Genomic DNA, 23535 nt, shown 5'->3' on the forward strand with positions numbered 1-23535 from the left:
GTTATTGTAACAAGAGTACAGTAACCTAACTACTGCCAACTGAAAAGGAATCTATGTACATGTAAACGCACCATCAACACGTTTGCATAAATATCTCTTTTGTGCAATATGGAAAAAGGCAATGTAAATACCATTATAGGTGGGAAGTAGCATCACAGTGTTAATTTAGAAATGAAAGCTAAGTGCATGAGGGTATGGCACTTTCTATAAAAATAAGTTTGACCCATGTGTGAAGCCTACTCATTCCTAAAATAAAGCTGTACCTTATAACAATGTGAAAATACCTCAACAACTTTCAGTAAGGACACATTTCTGAGTCAGCCTGCAGAAGAGGTGATTAAGTCAAGGGGGCTCAGCGAAGAGAATTAAGAACAGAAACAGCATTTCCGTTCGTTAAGAAGGTGTACAGTTTGCTTCATCGCTGTTATGAGGAACGGAGTCATATTGAGGTAAAGAGATTTCTCACAATACAGCGTTTAACGTAAATTAGGAGCCTAATCATTCATCTCAGCATTTCATCACAGTCTGTTTTCCATGACATCAACACAGATATTCGGAATAGGCCTCTTAAAAGGTCAAATTATTTTAAACCAATCATTCATCCGTACATTTGTTCAATCATCCATTTTCCATAGCGTAAAAAGCAAAGAAAGAGTATGATCTTCCTATGGCAGAAAGGAAAAACAGAATATAGAAGTTAGAGTTAGCCAAGGTGAGAAAAGGTACAGGCAGAGACGAACATTTCAGGTGCAGAAAGTGAAAATCCAGACCAAAATTTTGTTCCAACCAACCAGTTGAGTACTCTGTGTCTTATGTTTCACTGGTTGGTCGAAACAAAATTTTGGTCTGGATCTTCACTTTCTGGACCTGAAACATCCACCTCTGGGTACAGGAGTATGAACAGGAATATGAACATCAAACATCAACAGAGAGCCAGCGGATTCCAACAACTGAGCCATAGGCTTCAGGTTCTCCGAAGTAATCCTGGCTTTACACCGACACACATGCATAACAGGGAACAGATACGTTCACAAATACATTTCTGACATATTTCTGCCGGACTAATACAGGACTGTTACATAACAAATAACGTTCATAAAGACTGATCAGCAAATCTGCCAGCCATCATAATACACGGGGCTCACTGACCACTCATTGTCTAATTCTTTACTCCTAACTGACAAAATTACCCAAGAAGCAAATTAGCAAATATATTTTCTTATATAAATATGAACATATTAGCCATGTTAATAACCTTTTTCACACTTACCAAACAACACTGATTAGATAAATGACATATAAGTCCCACATAAAACATTGAGTGTGTTTGTAAGGCATTTTTATGGGAGTGCAGCATAATCCCACTGTGCCTTTCCAGTTAGAAATGGAGACTAACAGATCTCTTAACTCATCCAATACGCCCAGACTTACGGTGCAGTTCCTTCATGTAAACACTGAAACAGGAGCGCCAGTGGATGAGGACATTTAGTGCAGTGGGTATGTGAAATATGTGCAGGCAGAAGGCTTACAATATGACTATGTACCATCTGTGTAGTAAAGAGCGTCACCGAGTGAGACACAGATCCCAGTGTGCGGCACGCACATCGGTCACGCCAGTGCACGCTAGGCGCTGCCGACCCCCCCCCCCCCCCCCCCCAATGTCTCGTGGAGCTCTGCGGTGGACGTGTGGCGTGGGTGAGGCTATTTGATGCTTTTGAGCAGGGAGGTGCGGGCGTTCACCACAGCTTTGAAGGCATCTTCGCTGCCCGGCGCCACGCATTTGTCCGGGTGCAGCAGCACGGCCAGCTTCCTGTACGCCTTGTTCACTTCCTCCCTGAAAGGCAGACCCAGCAGGAGTCTTTCAGGACACCAACATACGGCATGGCAAGGCTATGTATCCCTGCCCAGCAACACAGCGGTCGGTCGATTGATGGGAACATTGTCTTTTGCCTAAAAGGGTCAGATGGGAGTTTGCATTTTTAGGCTAATTTTGCATCTTTGTGCCTTGAGCTGTATGGGGCAGGAGGGGCAGGTTGTCTTTTGCACTGAGATGATAGATAGAAGGAGGGCTGTACTAACTGCCTCTGTGTAGATGCAGTCCGACACTGCAGCTTATGAATTTCTGCTGTTTCCTGATTGGCTAATGGGAGTCTTGCTTCCCAATTGGCTAATTCACAAAAACTTCCCATGACTTAGGCTGAGCTACCAGCAGAAAAAGCGAGATATCCATCAGTCTCAGCTCCTTTTAAGAACACCCCAGCTCATCCCGCCTCCTCCACAGTTATTGGTTGCTCCACCGGCACCCCATCCTCACCTGGTGGCCCCCGGTTTCACCCCCAGCATGTCCCAGCTGTCCTTGCTGCTGCGGATCCGGCGGATGGTGTCCGCCTGCTCACGCGTGAAGCCAGCGCTAAGGCCCGTGGCCGGCCGCCGGCCCCCATTCTCGCACATGTCCGTGATGGAGGAGAAGAATGCCTGCAGAAGAGTGGAAGTGGGGTGGGGGTGCGTACAAACAGGGCCTGGGTCTGGGGTCATGTGATGAACCCATTCACCTGTGGCTTATGATCAATATGATAAAATCTGTTACTATTAAGGTCTGCAGAATGCGGGACCAACGGATCTCATTTCTTGATCCCGCCTCCTTTAGCTGCTTGGATCCACCTCCTCTACAATCTGATTCGTTATCTCTCTGAACCAATCATTTTCCGTTCTGCCCTCAGAACAATTTTATGCAAGTAAAACTCCCATGAATGGTTGCTTACCCCCCAACCCAGATCAACTCTTGCATATAGTAATGAATCACAAAATATTAAATGAACTTCAAAATTGTGAGGACATGACCCCGTTCTTGGCTTTGCTTTTCATAGGAGTGCTGCACTTGTGCTGCCTGCAATTAGAGAACAGAAGTACTTAGTTGTCAGATCTCAAAAACTGCCTTGCAAATCTGAGGAAACTCGAGTAACTATCTCCAAGATTTTTCCTTAACGTCCTCAGCTTAAACTGCAGATTTTGCCACTGGTTCATCATTAGGGTCAATGGCTATTGGTCCTCACATGCTACAGCGACCACTGAGGAGCCTGAGGGCTACCAACAGGAAACAGGTCAAACAGAAAGGTCACATGGATGTCAGCCTTCCGCGGTGAGAAGATGCTGATGGCCAACTCCCCCACCTGGAACATCTCGCTGATGCCCTCTCCACTCTGTGCGGACGTCTCAAAGTACTGAAAACCGCGACTCTCTGCCCAAAGTCGACCCTCACTCTCGTCCACCACTCGCCGCTTCGTCAGATCCACCTAAACATATGTAAGATTTGCCCTTAGACAAGGTCACACTGCTAATTTTACTTTAAAATTGTTATTGTCCTGTCCTTTGTATTTATTTCAAAGTCCTGTATATTATAAAAGCTCTTAACTTACTTTTAAAACGCATTTGAAAAATAACGTGAAGAGCGAAACATAAATACAATTTTCGAGCAAAAGTTATTGCCAGTGATTTTTAGAAATACATCCGGCAGCTTTTAACGTATGACAACTGAACGAATTTGCGTGCTTGATGGTGGACGTAGGACTGGCCCAGTCATCCGAAGAAAACATTCTGGGAGGAATGATGACCTTGTTGGCACACACAACGAAGACGATGCTCTCCATGTTGGTGTGGGAGCCCATCTCCTGTTTCATCTCCACCAGCCAGCTGTCCAGAGCATCAAAGCTCTCCTTCAGACCCACGTCATACACCAGGATCACCCCTTGAGAGTCTTTGTAAAACTCGTTCCTCACCTGGAGGAGGTAGAGCCCAGCAAGACCAACACAGTCACATTGTCCTGTTAAAAATATCCTCTTATTGGAAAGAATTCACACAGTAGCTCTCTGCTTCCCTCAATCCCTTAAACTTTTCCAGTGTGAAAGAATCTTTCTTAATATATCAGCCTGAAGTGATTTAAGTAAACATTATATGTGAATCACTTCCTGAGGTGAAAGTTTTTGAGATCTGGGTGACAGACAGTCTGCTTACCTCATAAAAAAATGGGTGTCCCGCCATGTCAAAAATATTCACTTTCATCTCTCTATCCCGTACTTGAACCCTGATCGATTTCACAAAGAATTTAGGCACAAGGGATTTATAAAGAGTCATAATAAGTATAAATGACAATTCAATTTGATGCACAATAGCTAAAAATAAACACATTTCGAAACATGTAATATATTCATAATAAAATATTTGGTGGATGCAGTTACTTCTAAGGAGTCACTCATCCTTCATTTAAAAACATAACCTCATATTTAACGCAATAATGCTTTCAAATATTGGCGGAATTACTGAAGATAAATTAAATGCTGCACTGTGGACTTCATTGTTCATGCTCTTTTGCAAGGTCACTATAGGAAGCTGATTGACTTAACAGTTCTGCATTAGTCTTAACGCAAGACGATCTTGAATCTGATGCTGACTCAGAAACTTGATTAAACGAAAGTTTACGTTACAAAACCTTTTGAGACATTTAGATAAGAAGTATCATTATCCACCAAAAAATAGAAAATTACTTACTTTGTAACGCCATAGTCAATTCCAATAGTGGCCAGATATTTGGAGACAAACCTTTTCTCACAGTATCGTTTAATGATACAGCTCTGCAAACAGACAAGACAATATTACAATCTATATGAGCCAATATGACTAAATATTTCTTGACTAGCTGTAGAAAAAACATTGAAAGCCACATATTAACAGAACAGAAAGCACTGCAGTTACTTAAAATAGCGTGTCATTCAATCCCTGTGTAAATATATTGGCATATTTTACTGAAATACTAAATATAAATTTGACAATGTTGTTTGTAGAAGAGTGGTATGACAGAGTAACGTGAAGGCCGGTTATAATATGGTTGGATTTTCTGTTTTAGAGTTATTTTTCTGGTAAAATATGGATGGCGTTGTATTTTGTTTTCTGGATAACGGAGCTGGATAGTGTGCTGTTGTATGTTGTATACCGAGGCACTGTTAACTGTACGATAGGGTTTGCAGAAGCCCTGCCAGAGATTGGGTGTAGGCTAATAATATGAAAATAATTTCAAATTAACGGCAACGTGAATATTATAAGCATCCAGTAATTATCATGCAATGATTTATATTAAATCTGCATTAATTCGATAAATTTGCAGCAAGATAAAGCTTAATGTTATCACGTGTTTCTATTTTGGTGTTTTTAGCCAAAGAACATAATTCAATCCCATGACTGAAAACCCCAAATCTTGTACGGAAGACACATGGCAGGGGTGAAAAATCACATGGAGGGTCTCAGGGTTCCCACAAATGTCAGAAAACCATCTTCAGTGAGAAGCCTGAAGTGGGAATTATGTGCTAAGAAGACGCTTCGTCACTAAGCTTCGCCTGCCCTGCACGTACAGTCCGCAGACCACGTGACACTCATTTCTGCAAATCGTAAGTGAGCGCATGGAAATTCCTAACTGATTAGTAAACCTCGGTGATAAAATTTACTAAGGCATATATAAATAAAACAGCTGTCAATCTGCATTGCGGTGTAGATCCTAACGAACGGTACATTCTCAAACAAATAATTAAATAAAAAAGAAACAAGAGCCGAAAACGAGAAAAGGGAAATTGCATATGTGTGTAACTACATGTATAATAAATGTACAAAATCTAAGCTAGCTTTGTAGAACGTGACATGACAAAGGATAGCCTGAATAAGGAGACGCATATAGGCAAAAATGTCACGCTATTGAGAACGACTAAATTAATTATGAACAAATGAAATGTGGGATGACTAATAATTACGGATCCCCCCTTATTTCTGTCCCACAGTGGCCACGGTGCACCTGGCCTGCACGGCTCCTCACCTTACCCACTTCTGCGTTTCCCAAGCTGATCACTTTCACCCGCAACGATTTCTTACTCTCGCGCCTCTTCTGCAAATTTGTCTCCATGTCTCCCCTCTTTGGCTCTGTCGCAAGCTTGCTATACAAAATCAAACACGCACGATGCCTATCTGCATCACAGAGATAAGCGCCGGGGGTGCTGTCCTGTTGCTTTCGTTAAGTGCACGCGTATGAGGTTATAACTTCATATTTAGATAAATGTTAACTAGCCTGCCTTCCAGATGTTGCGCAGGACATACCTATTTAATGCAGTTACCTTTTCCACGCAGCTACAGCAATTCCCCACGAATGACAGATAAGAATTAACTATTTGCATGCCGGGGATGGGGGGGGGGGGGGGGGGGGGGGGGTGGGAGAGAGGGGGGGGGTACGGCTTAAGATTTAATTGCAGATATCTAGTTTCGCTTCTCTAATGTAGTTATATAGTCATATAAAGTCGCAAATTGCTGGTAATTATGGAGTTTTATATGTCCTACTATAAATTGCTTCGTTGCAATCGATACTGGGGGTTTCCGGCTGGTTTCTTTCTTCCCCGGCATTTCTGTCGGCTACCTGCAGCAGATTCACTTTCTAAAAAAATCAACGGATAAAAATGTCATATAAATGGACACGATGTCTGAACACTTACTAGCCAGATGCTATAAAGGCTGAGAACATTTTAACACGCAGCCGTCCATCAAACCCTTCGAGGGTTCATACAAACAGTATCCATGGTAACAGTAAACGCTTATAGGTTCATTTTGAAAACCGGGCGTGTCAGTTTCATTAAAAATAAATACATGTAAAATGGAAAGTAAAGTACATGTGCACATTTACAATCAATTTCCATCACCAAAATGCTACGTATAACAGTTATACCCCCTGCATTGTAACTATCTGCTTTCCACCATTGCGTTTAAACTGAATGTAATAAACGTAGCTATTGTTCACTGTACAAAATTCTTTTTTGGTCTTTTCATTTTTATCTGCATAGGCAACCCTTACAATCTGCATCATTAGCATTACTGTCTGCGCCATAAGCAGTAAACGTGCTGTTTTAATAATTAAATCAGACAGATAGGCTATTATAGGGGATATTAAAAATGATCACGTCTATAATAGACCTGTGTGGACTTGTTTCTTGGAGCATTTTACTATTGAAATGCACACAGGGAGTCAAAATAACCTAGTGCATGATAAGTATATTTATTCTCTTTTCTGTTGTTTTCCCCACGCGTCCATCTGCTTTAACCTGGTTAGATGTTTAAAATACGATCATCGACTGCACGTATTTTATTTTTTTCCAAGTATGTTATTATACTCTTTGCCCTGTGCATTTTAGTGTAGTACCATCGCGCTTGATTTCTTGTATTTTTAAATACTACTTGCTATTTATTTTACGGAGCGCACCCGTCTGGCGTGCGGATGCGGCGCGGGAGGCCGGGCGGCCGGCCGGCGCTTAGGGAAGGGCTGCGGGGAGTGAGGGCGATGGTTACTGCTGCAGGCGGGCGGGGTGATGATCGCTGAGTGTCCCGCACAGTGCCAATTAACAGGGAAGGTTGGCAACCCGGTCTGAACGGAGCATCGAGCCACTGAAGTAGGAGTCGCACTTTTGCATTTTAGTAAACCTGAAAAAAGTGAACAATGGATATTTTGTTACCGTGCGTTTTAGACTGCAGTTCATGTACTGACTGTCATGCCAAGATCACTTGCTGTGATATTTATGACCGTCCGAGTCGGTCCTTATAAAATAAATGTCTAGTATTATACAGACTGATAACCTGCTGTTATATAGGAATACAGTTTTCAGAGTTGTGTCGCGTAGTTGCAAGACTTCTGAAACAGCTTGGAAAAGTAAATCCAACGTCCTGTCCACTGTAAGGTGGGAGAGAAAACGCGCCACATCTGCCTTTATTTTCCTGTGATCACTGAACATAGATGCATTTTTGTATATCTTTTATGTGTCATTTTTGCACATCATTCACATTTTATAATACAAAAATGGAATTATAAAATAGCGGATAAAAAGAGGTGGGCAACGTTAAATTGCTGACATGATGACTTTCACCCAGACGCGGGATTATTGTATTAAACGTTTCTTGAGTTGGGACTTAGTTGGTGGAAATTATTATGAAGTTTAGTTACCGTTACGTGTAACCATGACTGCATCCGGTGTGTCCAAATTATTTAGCTGGGTACTGTTATTTAAGTTTATTTAAATATTTTGGATATACAAAAAATAGATGGGAGTGAAGGGTTCTTCGTTGGTGCTGCGTTTTACATGTTGGACGGTCGTTTTTTAACGATTTAATTCTTTTTTTCTATAACTGCGGACACAGATACGTATAGGCCCGTTGACATCCTGCGGTTTTCCTGCTGACAGCAGACCGAAGCTAGAGCTCTGCTTCCGCCGCCGGCGGCCACGGAGGAGCCCGGCTTATATCACACACGACGACACCTGCTGGCGAAGGGTGGCTATGACAGGTAGGCGGTGGGTTGCCGACCGGTGCAATTCAGAAAACTGCATCAATTCTTTTTATGAATTACAATCACAAAATTGAAAAAAAAAATGGTAATAAAACATTGACTCTTAAAACAAACAATTATAATCAGTGACATCAAGAATAATAACGTTATCACCGTCATGATTCCGCAACCCTGAATGTCATGATATAGGTTTATGAGTGTGGTAATTCAGTGGGGTTATGATTTATCACTATTCTTGGACAACAAAACTACAGGTTATGGTTAATTTCTGTGCCCAGCGCATTGCCTGGTGCTTCGCAATGCAGAAATGGTAAGATTTTTTAGTCTTCACATTTCCTTAGCTCAGGTATGGAGATGTTTGCTGGGAGAAACCTACCAGACCCCTACATTAGTGCAGCAGACACTGAGCGTCTAGTTTGTCAGACAGCGGAATGAAACTGGAAGCTGATGTGATAGAAACCTGAATTAGTAATTTAATAATGTGGCTTTTTAAAAGATATGTGTGGTTGGCATGTTCAATAGCTGTATCTAGCACAGGACCGGTGTGATTGTCGCCTGTCACAGGATGTGTTGGAAGGGTTCCAGGGCTCCCAATTGTACAGTCACTCAGTCAGGCTCCTTTCCAATTGACATGGGGGAACAGATCAAATCCCTGTAGTTTACTTTGCCTCTTTGGTCTCCTGGTTGTGTTTAATGTGATTACCGCCATAAATCTTTTCGCTTTGCCCTATCTTGCCTGACGATGTAGTTTGGACAGTTTTAACTGCACAGCGGGGTGATTTTGCTGAGGCAAAGCAAACACAGACATGCTGCTGCTGTAATTAAACGGCGCTGTCACCTGCAACCGTAGTTCGGCATAAAATATCCAGCTGTAAGCGTCGCAAGTATCGTCAGATAAAAGGAACTGGAAAATAAAAGAATGCAGAAATAAGGTTGCTGGAAACAGATTTTATTTAACAGATGCTTTCCTCGAAAAGGGATGTATATTTTTGAGGAAGAAGGGTCAATCAGTTCCTGAAGCAATTAGGGGTTGAGGGTCTTCCTGAAGGGTCAAATTGTGAAATTACTCTGATGACCCTGGGATTTGAAGTGGTGACCTTTTGATCTTAGACACAGCATCATAACCTGCTGAGCCACGCATACGTATTGATGTTATTGATAGATGGACTCATATGTGATACAGGGTTGGTGGTGTGGTTCCCTTGACGGACAAAGGACTCGATGGCAGGCGTGTTGACGAATCAGAAAAGGGTTTTATTTAACTAAATGAACAGGTGGGAGTGATTAACATGAGGGTTAGGAACGAGAGGTAAGACAAACGAGTCACAGTTGTGGCTTGTTAGGGTCACGCTAGGGAGGAGACAGGAAGGTCAGGTGGTCGTGATAGGCAGGATGTGACAGGTGGCCTTTTTTCAGTGTTGGGATAGTGACAGTATGAGATGGAGAAAGGAGTTTAGAAGACATGAATGGATGCAGGTGGAATGTCTGTCTGCTTGTGTGTGCTGCCTCCTATCCATCCAAAGTGGGTCTTTTTTGTGGATTCATCTGCCTGGTTTTCCTGGCAAAACAAGTTGGGCCCTCAGCAGGGCTGTGGAATCAAATGGGGGGAGGGTGAGGAAGTGAGCAGCTTAGTAATGAGTAAGAGGTAGCTGAGTCCGAATGGAGATCGCAGAGTGCCTGAATCCCAGTTTTCCACCAGCCTTTCGGCCCAGGGCACCCCCCTCCTTTTGCCACAAGCTAGTGCTACAGGGGACCTAGTGTGTCAGGCACAGCCCCCCCTCCATTACCCAGAGCCATGCTAGCGGCTGACCTCCGGTGCCCTCGCAGACTGGTACTGTATTCTCATGGAGCTCTGAGCTCTGCGGATGTCCTACGGCAGTCTGGTGATGCCAAACGCTGGCTGGCCGCAATGCCTCTCGATGCGAGCCAGTGTGTGGACCTCAGGGCCGGTCTGTCCATGGAGGCTCGTGAGTATTCCTGCCCGACCTATTTTAGGAGCTACAGCTTCTGCCTTTATTATCAGAGTGTTTTTTTACGGTTTATTTTCCCCAGGAGTAAGACAGAAGCTGGATTTAAAATCTCGCTGTGGTTCCATTCTTTTCAGAAGGAAAGAATGAATCACCTTTAGAAAATACCAACCCAGACAAGTCAACGTGCCAAACTTGACGAATGGGGATCTGAGTGCGGGGATGGCTGCTTTCTGCTTTCATGTAATTAAATAAAATTTTATTTTAGCTTCGGTCGTTTGTCTGTTTCAGACAGAGGTTGGGGGCTCTGAAGAACAACTTTGGCACTGGGTTTATTTTTCTTCTCGGGTAATGTGGATCGGGCTGGACAGGGTCGCAGGTTTGGTCCGCTTCCCACCATGCTCTGGGTGCACCCTGTCCCCACATAGCCTGCAGGATGGTTCTAAAAAGGGACGCAATGACAAAGGTGTCTGCCAGTTTTCAGTTTGTTGTTTCTGGTCCAGGCCAGCTGTGGCTGGGGGTTGAACCTCCCACCACCAGCAGATGTAATAATTGCATCTGAACTGGGCTGCAATTCATGTGGTGGAGGGTTAAGGATGAGAAAATGCAGTGAACCCCTGACACGTTCAGCCGTGGTCGCTGTATGACACTCGCAATGCAGTGCTGGGGGGAGGATGTTGTTTTGTGGCTGTGCTGCCTGAACCAGCCTTTGGGAGCCTCACAGAAGCCCTTGGTGATGGAGTGGGAGGGGGGGTAGTATAGAAAGGCAATACCCTGCTTGTTTCCTGTGTAGGGTGGGGTGGGGGGGGCAGTGGGAATAGAAGGCGCAGCCCAGCCAAAGAGATTAATTTTCTCCTACGTCTACCCTCTGGGTTGCCTCTCTCTCTCTCATTCTCTCTCTCTCTCTCTCTCTCTCTCTCTCTCTCTCATTCTCTCTCTCTGTCCCTTCTCCCTCACTTGCCGTGTCTGTGTGTGAATGGGCATCAATGAGTGAATTTGTGTGTGTGTGTGCATGTGAGAGCGCATGCACACTGCTGCTGGCAGCTTTAGCCCACCGCGGCGTAGAAGAGAAAATCCAAGGTCAGACCACAGTGTGAGGGCGAGAGAGGGAGAGAGGGAGAGAGACAGGGAGAGAAGGGAAGCGAGGGTGACAGACAGCCAGGGAGAGGGAACGAGAGAGAGCGAGAGAAAGGGAGAGAGGAGCACGCGATTTGTGGGAGAACATCTCCCCGCCTGCGTCAGAAAGGCTACGGACGAGGAAAGGGGTGGGCTGAGGGGGGAGCGGCTGTCCTCGCATCCTCCTCGATGTACGGTAAGCACCGGCGTTCCCGTCTCCTCGCATGAGCCTCCGCCAAATGCCGTTGTAAGATCATGTACGCGAACGCCCTCAGGGAATGGGCCCCCCCTTCCCTCAGTACGCCGTGCTGAACGGAGTCGGATTTCTCTCGGAGCACGACACATGTTCGGCGGCTTGGGGTTGCCAAAATCCCAAGCGGGCGGGTGAGTGGGTGGGGGGGCGCAATCACCTTGCCGCGTGTCGGGAGATCACTCGGTCGCTCCAGCTTTCCACCACCAGAAAAACAGTGGGGCTCGGATTTCAGCGCTCTTGCCCTTTTTCCAAGCCCCCGGCTTACAGCGAAGGTTAGGCAGGGTGTCCTGAGAGTGCTGGAGCCGGGGGTCCCGACAGGGTGACCGTGTAGTCTCCGACACGTCACGCTCCATTCGACTCCCACGCGCGCGGACGGAGCCGCTACCTTCACGCTTACGATAATTTATTCAGCAGCTGCTTTTTGTCCGAAGGCACGTAAATGTGATGCACTCCTCTATATCTGGAGTGGATTGTCATTTTGTTTAATGCTTCGTCCCGGGGAGTTTATGTCACTACTGCCCGGGTTGGTGTCACAGTCTCAGTCTCGCCAGCGGGTGGGCAGGCGCTCGGCGTCTCGCACTCATTATGTAACAGATCTGCCGAGTTCTGAGTGCTTTCCTGTGCCTGGTGGGAGCCACGTGTCCTCTGCACTCGCGAAAGGCACGGTCGTGGCAGGTGAGATGGGGGAGACAGGTGGGTTGGGAGGGCAGGTGGTGGAGGGGGGAGGGCTGTCATACCACGCAAGCATAAGATCGGTGGCCAGACGACCCCCCTCGTGGAACCTGACCTTCGGAGGTACAGTGGGTACATGAAGAGAGGGAGGCACATTGGCACCCTAGAGTGGTTCAGACCTAGTGTGGCTGGGAGGTACTTTGGAAGCAGTGAGAGGGGCAGGTGTTCTGGCGGGGGGGAGCACTCTGTCTCCTGTCAGCAAACAAACCGGCCACAAATGGCCAGTAGGGGTGGGATCTCGGCAGGTTGCTGACCATGTCGAGGAGGAGCTGTAATGATAACCGCCACCGTTCACCTGGAGTGGCGCTTTGCTCCCACTTATGAGGACCATGCATTTCAGCGTGTCTCATTCCTGTCCACTGAGCATCTGCCATCAGGGGGTCTCCCAGCTTCTGCACTGCGCTGACTGGGATTTGCTCCAGGTTCTCCAGTGACCCTGAACAGGATAGGAGATGGACGGGTGAATGGATGTACAATATTTTCCCTCTGCTTTTGCATCAGATATCGTGCCACAGCTGATTTGTCATATTGATATGGGCTGTTACCTTTTGCCTATCTTGACATCACAGTCAACACTGTGTTATAATTCAGGGTTCATTGTAATGCATTGTTTACATTGTTTCATAGTCTATACGCCGTTAATCCCGTTACAGCAGCAGTCTCCAGCCTTTTACACAATAAGGAAGATAATCCAGTGAGCTAACAAGTTGCGTTGGTCTCCCATGATAGATTTTTGATGATTGGGGGGGGGGGTCTCATCTGTAGATTTTGCCAAACCAAGGGGGGCAGCCTGCAGTACATTTTCGACTATCTGGGAATGGTCCCAAAGCTATTGGTTGTGTGGTTCATATTGTGGGGACGAAGGGTAGCCATGAGATTTTTATGTATTTTTATATATATATATATATATATATATATATATATATATATATATATATATATATATATATAAAAATAGGTTGTAGCTATGGTCTCCAATTCACCCCCCAGTTCCGGCAGCCTGGCTGGGCTGATCCGGTGGCAGCAGTTCCCTCCGGGTGTTCACCCTCTAATTTAGGCAACGGGGAGAGCACCAGTATCTTCTTACTTTTCTGGAGCCTCTCCCCAGCTCAGGCTTTTTTGGTTGGGGTAGTTTGCGGCCACCAGCCATGTCCTTCTGGGACTCCTCGTGGCCAACGGCGCGGAAATCATGCCTCCCGTCGGCCTGCGTGCTGATCGCACCCTGCTGTGCCTGGGATCCCTGTTAGACCGTCTCTTCACAATGGGTACCGGCACTTTAACCATATTGTATTTATATTTCATTTATATAGTTTGTAGTTCACTTCCGTGAAATTATGTATCATGTATGGGTACTGGCATCATCACAATACTGTGTTTGTGTAGTTTGTAGTTAATGGTACTTTCGTGATGATAGCTATCATTTATGGGTATTGACACTTTAACAATATTGTATTTATATTTTATTTATATAGTTTGTGATGATAGCTGTCATTTATGGGTATTGGCACAGTTTCAAAAGTGTTTGTTTAATTTATAGGTAATGTCACTTTCGCGATACTGTGTATCATCAGGGATCGTCAGCCTGTCCATAGAAGTCGAGACTTAATTGTGTCAGTGGTAAAAAACTGTATAGGTTACGTATTTATGTGGAACTTTTGTGCATTTGTGTGTTTCATGTATTTGTGTGTGAATCCGTGCCAATACACATGCGGACATAGTTATGATGAACACACTAAACCAGTATCTGACCTGTGATTTTTGTGTACCGTTACACCCCTTTGGTACTGTATTGTATCATTATGACAGATGTATCAAGTGAAATTTATATAGAGGGATCTCTTTTCTTTCTTACAGTTAGAAACATGATTGAACATTCAAAATAAAATGAACACCACAAGGAGATTTTAATAGTTAAAGAAAACGTAAAAAGAAAGCTGATGACCTGTATGTAAATCTGATGGGGAGTCGATGGGCAGCATGGAGGACTGGAAGGGACAGGGATGGCGTGTGTTTGCTGAACAGTGTGCAAACGTAGGAACTGGGGAAGCAGATATCTCACCACCTGTTGTTTTATCCTGTCCGCCCCCCCCCCCCCCCTCCCCCGTGGCTGATTCACACCAGCCAGTGAGCCTTTAAGGCGTCAGGGCTGGTGGAGTGCCCACTCATCTGCTTGTCCTCACCAAGACGCACTGGTGGGAGGGGTGAGTTGGCTCAGAACCGTTTCACCTGCCTTATTCACGATGCCGCACCCAACATGGCAACTTCTGGTGACTGGCCTGTTCAGCTGCTGGTTCATAAGCAGGGCGACAAAATGTGCTCCATCCTTAGCAAAAGGATTGCGGGAAACCTTTTTATGTATCTCGGAAACCTTTGATTTTGATCCTGTATCACTTGTCACTTTGAGGGGAGCTTGTGACAAGCTCCCGCTGTGAATTAGCATAGACTGATCACTGCCGATAGTCTCTGAACACACAGTGGGTTCAGTGTAGGCACCCTGCTCGTATCTGAACCTTCATAGCCGGGTTATAAGCCCAGCTGATCTACAGGCTGGACCCCAACCTCACCGGTTAAGCATAATGAGAAGTTCGCAGATCAGTCGTTCTTACACTTTTCCTGCAGTAGATGGCCAGTCAGTTTCACAGCTGGTCTGTCGTTGATGTGCAGTCACTTTTCCGGTTGGCTTGCCATTTATTTTTCTGAGTGGCCTGCTGTTAGCCTGCCGTCGATGGCCAGTCGTTCTTCTGGTTGACTTACTGTCGATGGCCATTTGCTCTCACGGTTGGCCTGCTGTTGATGGGTATTTGGTCTTGTGATTGACTTGCTGTCGATAGTCAGTTGGTCTCTCTGTTAGTCTGCCATCCATGGTCAGTCGTTCCTGCGGTTGACCTCCTGATGATGGCCATTCTGTCTTGCGGTTGGCCAGCCATCGATGGCCATTGGCTTTTGGTGTTGACCAGCTGTCGATGGGCAGTCGATCTAGTGGTCAGCCTCTTTTGATGGGCGGGTGTTCTCATGGTCAGACTGTTGTTCACAGCCTGTCTTTCGTTCATTGTTTGCCTGACATTCCCTTAGTCAGTTGTTCACAGTTTGCCTGATGTTCTTGCCATAAGCCTATTGTTTACTGTATGTTTACTCTGAAAGCCTTCAAAAGGCACCAGATAGAAATCTAATGTGGCAGTGACTATAAAAGATTGGTAAGGACACTGATGCACTATCCTGCTCTCAAACCCAGTGCCCAGTGTCTAAGGCACTGGCGAAAGGGTTTGTTTTGCAAGCTAATAATTGTAGGATGGTCATTATAGAGCAGGAAATAGCTTCAGATCTAGGGGTGAGCAATGTCTATTAGGAACAGAGGAGTTGTGGACATCTCTGTGTATCTTCTTTCATGTTGTTATGAAATCATCTTGGTTATTACCCACATGCTGCTCCATACAATGGCTTTGTCCTGCACTGTACTGGATGTCAACAGGACGTTTTCTCATTCTGAATCACTGGTTTCTGGTCAAGTCTAGAAAAAGGAGCTGTGCAGCTACACTTCTATTGCTCAGTTAAGTAAAAGTTTTGAAATTAGGAATAAAATAAAATGTGGTTGTTTCAGCGTTTTCTGCAAAGTTTATGTTCTGAAGAAGCATATCTATTTTTGGCCTAAGACCTCCAGTGAGGCGGTTCCAGATTTGACCTGAAAAGCAGGTACCGTCTGTAGATGCTCATTTGGACCCGTGAAGCATAGTCCTTAATCTGGGCTACAGTCAGTTCCCACACTGGGCTAAAAATAACCAGGTCGCCTGTCCAGCTCTCTCTCTCTTTAGGACTGGACTATGAGTCCAGATTGAAGTATGACATACATTACAAATGTATGGCATACATATGCAAAGGGATAACTAACAGGCACATGCCAAGCTGTTCTGGCGGCACTGAGTGGCTCCAGGGCTAAGTGTCTGTGCCTGTGATCAGAATATCGTTACTTCAAGCCCCAGCTTCGCAGTCTAATGTCCATGGGCCCTTGAGCAAGGCCCTTAACCCCCAGCTCCAGAGGGACCAAACATTGGCTGACTCTGCACTGTTACCCCTAAGCTGTGGAGAGCAAGATGGCATCTGCAAATAGAAGCATTCCAAAGCACTTGCGTGAATGGCAAATAAAGGATTTAGCATTTATCAATGGGTCTGTGGTATTACTCGTGAAAATGCAAGGTCAGTCCTGTGGGGTGTCTCCTACTTACTGGACAGGTCAGTTTTGGGTAATCAATCTGCTTGCCTTTAACAAAAAGTGAAATGCTGTGTGGAAAGGAAGGAAGCTGGTTCTCAGCTGGAGGGAAAGAGACAGCACCCCCTTCTGAACTGGAAGCACACTGCCGTTTGAAAAAGCGTGGAGAACTAATCTGATTAAATTCTGTCAGAGTAGTGGGCTATCTTCTGGCTGAGACTCTGGCCAGCTTCAAACTGGTAAACTGCATCAAGATGCTGGAGGGTGACTCTTGGATTCACAGATTCCAGCATCTTTGGGGCCATATCCAGACCTCTGACGTGGCTGTGAAATCCCGCTGACAGACGCATCGGAGGCTGCAGGCTGAGGCAGCTGCAGACGCTGCATCCTTGGCCTGGTACCTCTTCTCGCCTCAGGAAACCTGCCGGTTTTGGACCGGCTCCCCTGATGACGGGATAAAATCTTGGTGTTTGTTCCTCCCTTGGGGTCGTCAGGACGAGTCATCGCCCTGCAGGATGTTGTGGAGTCATGAAAGCTGTGGAGAAGGCAGTTTGCTTATTACCCCATTAGCATGCGAAAGCTAATTTTATTTTTAAATGTTCATAGTAGTTCGTTAATCGATAAGCGAGATCCCAAATAGAGATTACTGCCACACTTCTGTTATATTTCCCGTAACAGTTTTTAAGCTGGAAATTGCTAAATTTCTCTGAGAGGATGCCGTTAAACTAAATACTTATTTTATTCAGGTGTTCCCTGAATTTAGCTTGTTATTAGAAACATTAACAATGTGGTTGCAAAGCTGACGGTTGTATAGGGAGCATGTCATTTTTATCTCTTTCCACTGAGTGCTCGGCCTTTTAATGCCTTGTTTTTGTACGGGTGGGGGAAACGAGGCTATTAAGGAAATGCAATGTGCTGGACTGGCTCTCAATGAATACTCACTCTCTCCTCTCTCCTCTCTCCACACCCCCCAGGCGTTTGTGGCTGCTGTGGGGCTTTGAGACCCCGGTACAAAAGGCTCGTGGATAACATCTTTCCCGAGGACCCCGAGGTAAGTCTGTACCACAACATCACTTATGCCTGTCTGAGGAGGAGGATGAGCAAATGAGTGGTTTTGTGCCAAAGACCATGAACATCCTGTGCCTTTGGATGGAAAGAGCATTTGATGGCGTTCAGAGGGTAGGGGCAATTGTATCGTAGTTTGATGGTGTTCGTGTGAATGGATCAATTAAATGTAAGTGTCAGTGATTTAGGCCATGGAAGCCTAATCATACCGCTCACATCCTCCCAGGCACTCATGGATGCAGTGGTTATGGTGAAAAGCACTGTTATCACTGGGAGACCCTTATGTTTATTATGCATTATGAATGCTTTATGAAGCTCTCATCTATAATGCACTATAGCTTTATAATGCAGTTATAATGCGCCCTTAATGCTTATACCAACCATTATAATGCATTATGAGGTATCTATAGTGCATTATAGATGAGAGCTCTGGTCTAATTTGAGTTCATTTTTTTATTTAGTTTGTATGTATTATAGTTTAGGCTTTAGCATTTTTTTGTGGGATAGACTGAAATTTGTAGAGCTATTTTATGCATCTGATCTTGAGAGAATCCTGCCTGAATACACAGTGCACATTGTGTACTAATGTCCTAAATACCCCGTCCCAGGTACTATTAATGGTAAGTAAAGATAAACAAATCATTACTTTAACTTAACAGTTTAAAAAACGGTAAAGGAAAATGTGTGACTTTTTAAATTTTCTTTTAGTCAATTTTGGAAATAATATTTATAGTTTTTGTTTAGTTTTTTTTTTTTTATTATTTCAGTTTACAAAAATGTTTTCTTAATTTTCATTAACAATAATAATCCTGGTGTGTGCCCCTTCCCCGGTTGGAAACCTGGCTCACATACCCTGGTTAGTCCTCTTCATTATAACTAGTCTGCATTAGTGCCTAGAGTTGTCTTATCAGGAAATGCTATTCAATCTATTTTACAAAGTATTTTATTCTGACAATGCGATTCCCATGCTGAGAAGCTTTTCATTGCCTGGCTGTGGAGCCGAAAAAAAAAAGAGAACTAGGCCATTTCTAAAGTGGGTCATGATGCAAACAGACATGACAAGTGTGAGGGGATAATCCTCGCCGAGCGTCTCTCCGCCCATGGCGGGCAGAATGCGCTGTGGGGGCGGGGCTTGCAGGGGTTCAACTGTCAGGAAAAGCAGGGTAGGTTTTTAAGACCGGGTCTCGTTCTTAGACCCGTGGTGTGTGAAGTAGGAAGGCTTTTCCGGTCTCCTGTTTCTGTATCAGATGTGGTGAAGCCTTCGCTGTAAGCATGACCTGTTAAGCTCGATACCAGATAATCATAACAGGCGGGATTCCCAGCAGGCGCCGCCATGTGTGCATTTCATCCGGCTGAGTTATCTGGCATCACCTCCCCATCGCCTTGCAGGACGGCCTGGTAAAAGCCAACATGGAGAAGCTGACCTTCTACGCCCTCTCAGCCCCTGAGAAGCTGGACCGGATCGGGGCGTACTTGTCAGAGAGGCTGTCCAGAGACGTGGCTCGACACCGATATGGGTCAGTTGTCCCAAGGACCAAGGGGCGGGGGGCAGAGCTGGCTTACTGTCAAGAGACACTTTGGCTCTTTGGTTTACAAACGTTCAAGGGTATAAGAGCATGCCATGTCTTAATAAATCTGTTCAGAGAAAAAAGCTCTAGGGATGCTAGCAAGGGATTCAGAAGCATTTTGAATGTGGGGAGGGGGACACATTGGCAGAAAACTAATATTTGGGTTGCTATGAATATGAATGCATATGAATGCTAGACTAAATTTGTTTAAGGAACTTCTGTCTGTCAGTACTGCAGGTACTCGGTGAACAGTGCTATTCTTTAGTCTGTACTGCAGGTACTGGGTGAGCAGTGCTTTCTTTTACTCTGTACTGCAGGTACTGGGTGAGCAGTGCTTTCCTTTAATCTGTACTGCAGGTTTTATGTGAGCAGTGCCCTCATTCTCTCTGTACTGCAGGTACTGGGTGAGCAGTGCCCTCCTTTAGCCTGTACTGCAGGTTTTATGTGAGCAGTGCCCTCGTTCTGTCTGTATTGAAGGTACTGGGTGAACAGTGCCCTCATTCTGTCTGTACTGCAGGTACTGGGTAAGCAGTGCCCTCATTCAGTCTGTACTGCAGGTACTGGGTAAGCAGTGCCATCATTCAGTCTGTACTGCAGGTTCTGGGTGAGCAGTGACCTCCTTTAGTCTGCACTTCAGGCAAGGGGTGAGCTTCATTCCATCTGTTCTGCAGGTTTGATGTCAACAGTGCCCTCATTCTGTCTATACTGCAGGTACTGGGTGAGCAATGCCTTCCTTTAGTCTGTACTGCAGGTTTGATGTGAGCAGTGCTCTCATTCTGTCTGCACTGCAGGTATTGGGTGAGCACTGCCCCATTCAGTCTGCACTGCAGATATTCAGTGAGCAGTGCCCTCATTCTGTTTGCACTGCAGGTACTGGGTGAGCAGTGCTCTCATTCTGTCTACACTTCAGGTTTTATGTGAGCAGTGCCCTCATTCTGTCTGCACTGCAGGTACTGGGTGAGCAGTGCCCTCATTCTGTCTACACTGCAGGTTTGATGTGAGCAGTGCCCTCATTCTGTCTGCACTGCAGGTACGTGTGCATCGCCATGGAGGCCCTGGACCAGCTGCTGATGGCCTGCCACTGCCAAAGCATCAACCTGTTTGTGGAGAGCTTCCTGAAGATGGTTCGCAAGCTGCTGGAGGCTGACAAGCCCAATCTACAGATCCTGGGCACCAACTCGGTGAGCCCCCACTTGTGCCCTACACCTTCCGCCTTCCGCTGCATATTTTGTATGGATTATTTGTTTATCTGTACAGTTTATTGATAACAGGGTTATTAAGAGAGTAAGCTAGTTATTTTTCATTCCCCCTTCCTGTCTGTGAGATGTGACTATTTTAAAATTTTCCTTCCTGAAGTAGGCTTCTATAAAGGATAAGGCGGGTGGGGTGATGGATGGATGGATGGATGGATGGATGGATGCCCTCATTCTGTTTCCCACAGACAGTGGGGTGGCAGTGACGCACCATTCAGCCTGTCATCTCTCTGTTCCTTTCCACACCAAAGACTCCTCCTTCGCTTCTCGAAATATTCCCCAAACATTCTCACAATGTTAGCACCCACAAGTGAATGTTGCAGTGACTTGCCAGAGGTAGGTGGGGGTGTGGGAGGAGGAGGGGTGCATTTCCACAGAAACATTGCTGGGTAGGTGTTGTTTTGTATGGACACCAAGGACGATACTTTAATTAGACCAGTTTCCGGGCCCTGCCCAGCACCAGGGGACCTAGGCTGTGTGTGTGTGTGTGGGTTTGTATTTACCACATTGTGGGGACTAAATGTCCCTACAGTGTGGTAAAACTTGTTACTTTTTAGCCTTTGGGAGCATTTTTCTGGTCCCCACAATATAAACTGCAATCAGAAACTTAAAAATGTTATCATTCTTGTATTACTTGTGGTTACTTCTGCTTAAGGTTAGGGCTGTGTAGGAGTTACGGTTGGGATTAGAGTTTTCCCCATAGAAATGAATGGATGGTCCCCACAAAGATACAATTACAAACCTGTGTGTGTGTATGTGTGTCTGTGCGCATGCACAGCCCTCACTGGCTCGAACAGACAAGAGCAGAATGTCAGGCAGTCACTGGGGAGCGTTGTGACGTAAATCCTAAATCCAACGGCGGACTGAGTCACACTGAGCCACACACTGCGGCCTTATTCCCCTCAGTCTATCGCAGCAGTATTTCATCGTACACGCAGGTAGCCATTAGCCCTGGCTCTGTGGCTCCATGGGCCCCCCGCATGCGTAGCCTTCCTTCACATCCCCCGCAGTTTGACCTCTGTGTCCGTCTCGCCCGGGTTACTGGGCCTTGCAGCGTCCTGAGTCAGCACCGTGTGGCAGCTGAACGATTAACAAGCTCCCGCATTGCAAATAAATAATGACCTGCACTTATTCTGTTCTGTATATTGTATCCATTTCTACATTCCCTGTACTGGACTTTTGCACATTTTTTGCATTTATCTACCACACATTTGTGTTGTACATATCAGCTGTATGTGACATGTTCTCACTGAATGTATCTATGTATGTATGAGAGCCACTGACACCCTGAGAACTTCTGCATGTGTGTGTGTGTGTCTGTGGATTAGGTTCATTTTACATTGTGGGGACCAACTGCCCCCACAATGTTAAAAAAAAACCTGATTTTGATGTTGTCAGGACCATTTTTCAGGTCCCCACAAAGATCTCTGAACACAATCAAAAAAGTAAAAATGCCAAAAGTCTTCTATTTTGTTTGGTTGCTTATGGTTAAGGTTAGGGCTGGGTAGGGGTTAAGGTCGTCATGTTGGGATTAGAGTTTTCTCCATAGAAATGAATGGAGCGTCCCTACAAATATATAATTCTATGTGTGTGTGCAATACACCTGATTCTGATTCAGCAGAGTCCAAAAGCACATTTTAAAGTGATACCTTTTAATGCGGGAAACGCTCCTGGAATTTAGGTCACACTCTCAGCTGGTTGTGTCGCTGCAGTGACTGCTGGGTGATTTGCACATTTCGTCTGTATAGTATGACTGTAGTTCCCAGTTTTATCCCTGAGTCGTGTGTGGTTGAAAATGTGATTTAATGCTTGGACTTAATTTTGTTCTGTTTTTATGTTTTTTGCAGAAAACAATGTTGTCTTTGGTTAAAAATAGATTTTCTTCCTGGTTTACAGAAATATTAGTAATGTTGTATTGGTTTTGTCATCGATAAAAAAACATTGGATGTCTTCTACTCAAGTGCTGCTATTAATAAATATCTTTTATTAAATTGTTCATTTCACACTAATATTATTCCTTTGAAAGCTTTGAATAAGGTGGATAGTATTTAAATCCAAATACCACGATATTTTAACGTCTCTCATTTACTTGCTCGCGGTGATTTTCCTTCATTAAAATATTTCATGGGGGTTAATTAGCCGTCTAATTGAATATTCATTGTATTAATCAGCATTAGTTGAAATTTTCCTCTTTGAATGCTTCCTGTCAATTGATTGCTCAAATAGTAACTGAGATTCATCTGCTGGAACTGAATTATAGGCTGATTAATTTTGTTTAGGAGTGCGTCCACACTACATGACACTATCAATCAGAAGGTTAAAGGTCAGGAATGGCGCTTGGCTGTCTCTGCCTGCAGGTGTCATGTCATGTCAGAGGGTCTTGAAAACCTGGCTGTGGGTCTTTACTGCTGTCGTGTGTCTTTGCAGTTTGTCAAGTTCGCTAACATCGAAGAGGACACGCCCTCCTACCACCGCAGCTATGATTTCTTTGTATCCCGCTTCAGCGAGATGTGTCACTCGACCTACGAAGACCCTGACATCCGCACAAAGTGAGCCAGGCCGGTGGGGGCTGTCTGAACGCCACTACTGCTTATGGACAGATAAAACTGCCTTGGTTTTGTTGTATCCCAATCAGTTTTCATGTTTTTGCCCCGTAACATTTCCGTATCCTTAAAAGACTTAAAGTCTGCTTTATAGTCTGCAAAGTTTTAGGGCCCAAAGTCGTGCCAAAGGGAGTAACTCTCACCGCTCTCTAATCTACCTGAAATGCCTTGAAATTCCAGTCATTACGTCCGTGACATGGTGAGGTCACCTTGTAACATAATCCTTATTGCCCACCTGCCTGTACGGTTCTGTCTGCAGAATGCAGGACAGGGTTGGGACGTGTAGGGCAAGCTGACCAATCAGAGCACGCTGAGGTAATCGATGATGTGGCTAAAACCTATAACGGAGACTGTGAGATAGAGTTATAGACATTATGACTAGAGATATATAGTATGAGAGAAGTAATGTTTT

General features: G+C 45.1%; 2 protein-coding genes across 9 annotated transcripts in view; one reads left to right on the top strand and one right to left on the bottom strand.

The window, feature by feature from the left end:
- Nucleotides 1–1644: 1644 nt before the first annotated feature.
- On the bottom strand, nucleotides 1645–6546 carry LOC125715230 (dnaJ homolog subfamily C member 27). 2 transcript variants are annotated; one of them, XM_048986546.1, is made up of 8 exons: nucleotides 6136–6166; nucleotides 5858–5975; nucleotides 4546–4628; nucleotides 4012–4081; nucleotides 3612–3776; nucleotides 3171–3293; nucleotides 2315–2475; nucleotides 1645–1834 (listed from the first exon to the last, which is right to left on the bottom strand). In XM_048986546.1, exons 2-8 carry the CDS (start codon nucleotides 5942–5944, stop codon nucleotides 1702–1704), a joined length of 822 nt encoding a protein of 273 aa, XP_048842503.1. In that variant the 5' UTR covers nucleotides 5945–5975; nucleotides 6136–6166; the 3' UTR covers nucleotides 1645–1701. The 2 variants fall into 2 exon arrangements, with proteins under 2 accessions (XP_048842503.1, XP_048842505.1); XM_048986548.1 differs by lacking the exons at nucleotides 1645–1834; nucleotides 2315–2475; nucleotides 6136–6166 and adding exons at nucleotides 2482–2887; nucleotides 6525–6546.
- A 672-nt stretch (nucleotides 6547–7218) lies between these two features.
- Nucleotides 7219–23535, top strand: part of LOC125714701 (protein EFR3 homolog B) — a 30334-nt gene continuing 14017 nt past the window's right edge. Inside the window, exons 1-6 of one of the 7 annotated variants that reach the window (XM_048985567.1) lie at nucleotides 7219–7472; nucleotides 8215–8359; nucleotides 17609–17685; nucleotides 19089–19216; nucleotides 20298–20448; nucleotides 22948–23069. In XM_048985567.1, the coding sequence (XP_048841524.1) occupies nucleotides 8353–8359; nucleotides 17609–17685; nucleotides 19089–19216; nucleotides 20298–20448; nucleotides 22948–23069 (485 nt within the window). In that variant the 5' untranslated portion in view covers nucleotides 7219–7472; nucleotides 8215–8352. Of the gene's footprint in view, nucleotides 7473–7508; nucleotides 7758–8214; nucleotides 8360–10215; nucleotides 10330–11237; nucleotides 11642–13552; nucleotides 13696–14551; nucleotides 14632–17608; nucleotides 17686–19088; nucleotides 19217–20297; nucleotides 20449–20708; nucleotides 20857–22947; nucleotides 23070–23535 lie in introns of those variants that run through there. The other 6 variants (XM_048985568.1, XM_048985569.1, XM_048985564.1 and 3 more) reach the window with 6 other exon arrangements.

This window comes from Brienomyrus brachyistius, chromosome 19 (genome assembly GCF_023856365.1).
Source record: "Brienomyrus brachyistius isolate T26 chromosome 19, BBRACH_0.4, whole genome shotgun sequence".
Classification (NCBI taxonomy): Eukaryota; Metazoa; Chordata; class Actinopteri; order Osteoglossiformes; family Mormyridae; genus Brienomyrus; species Brienomyrus brachyistius.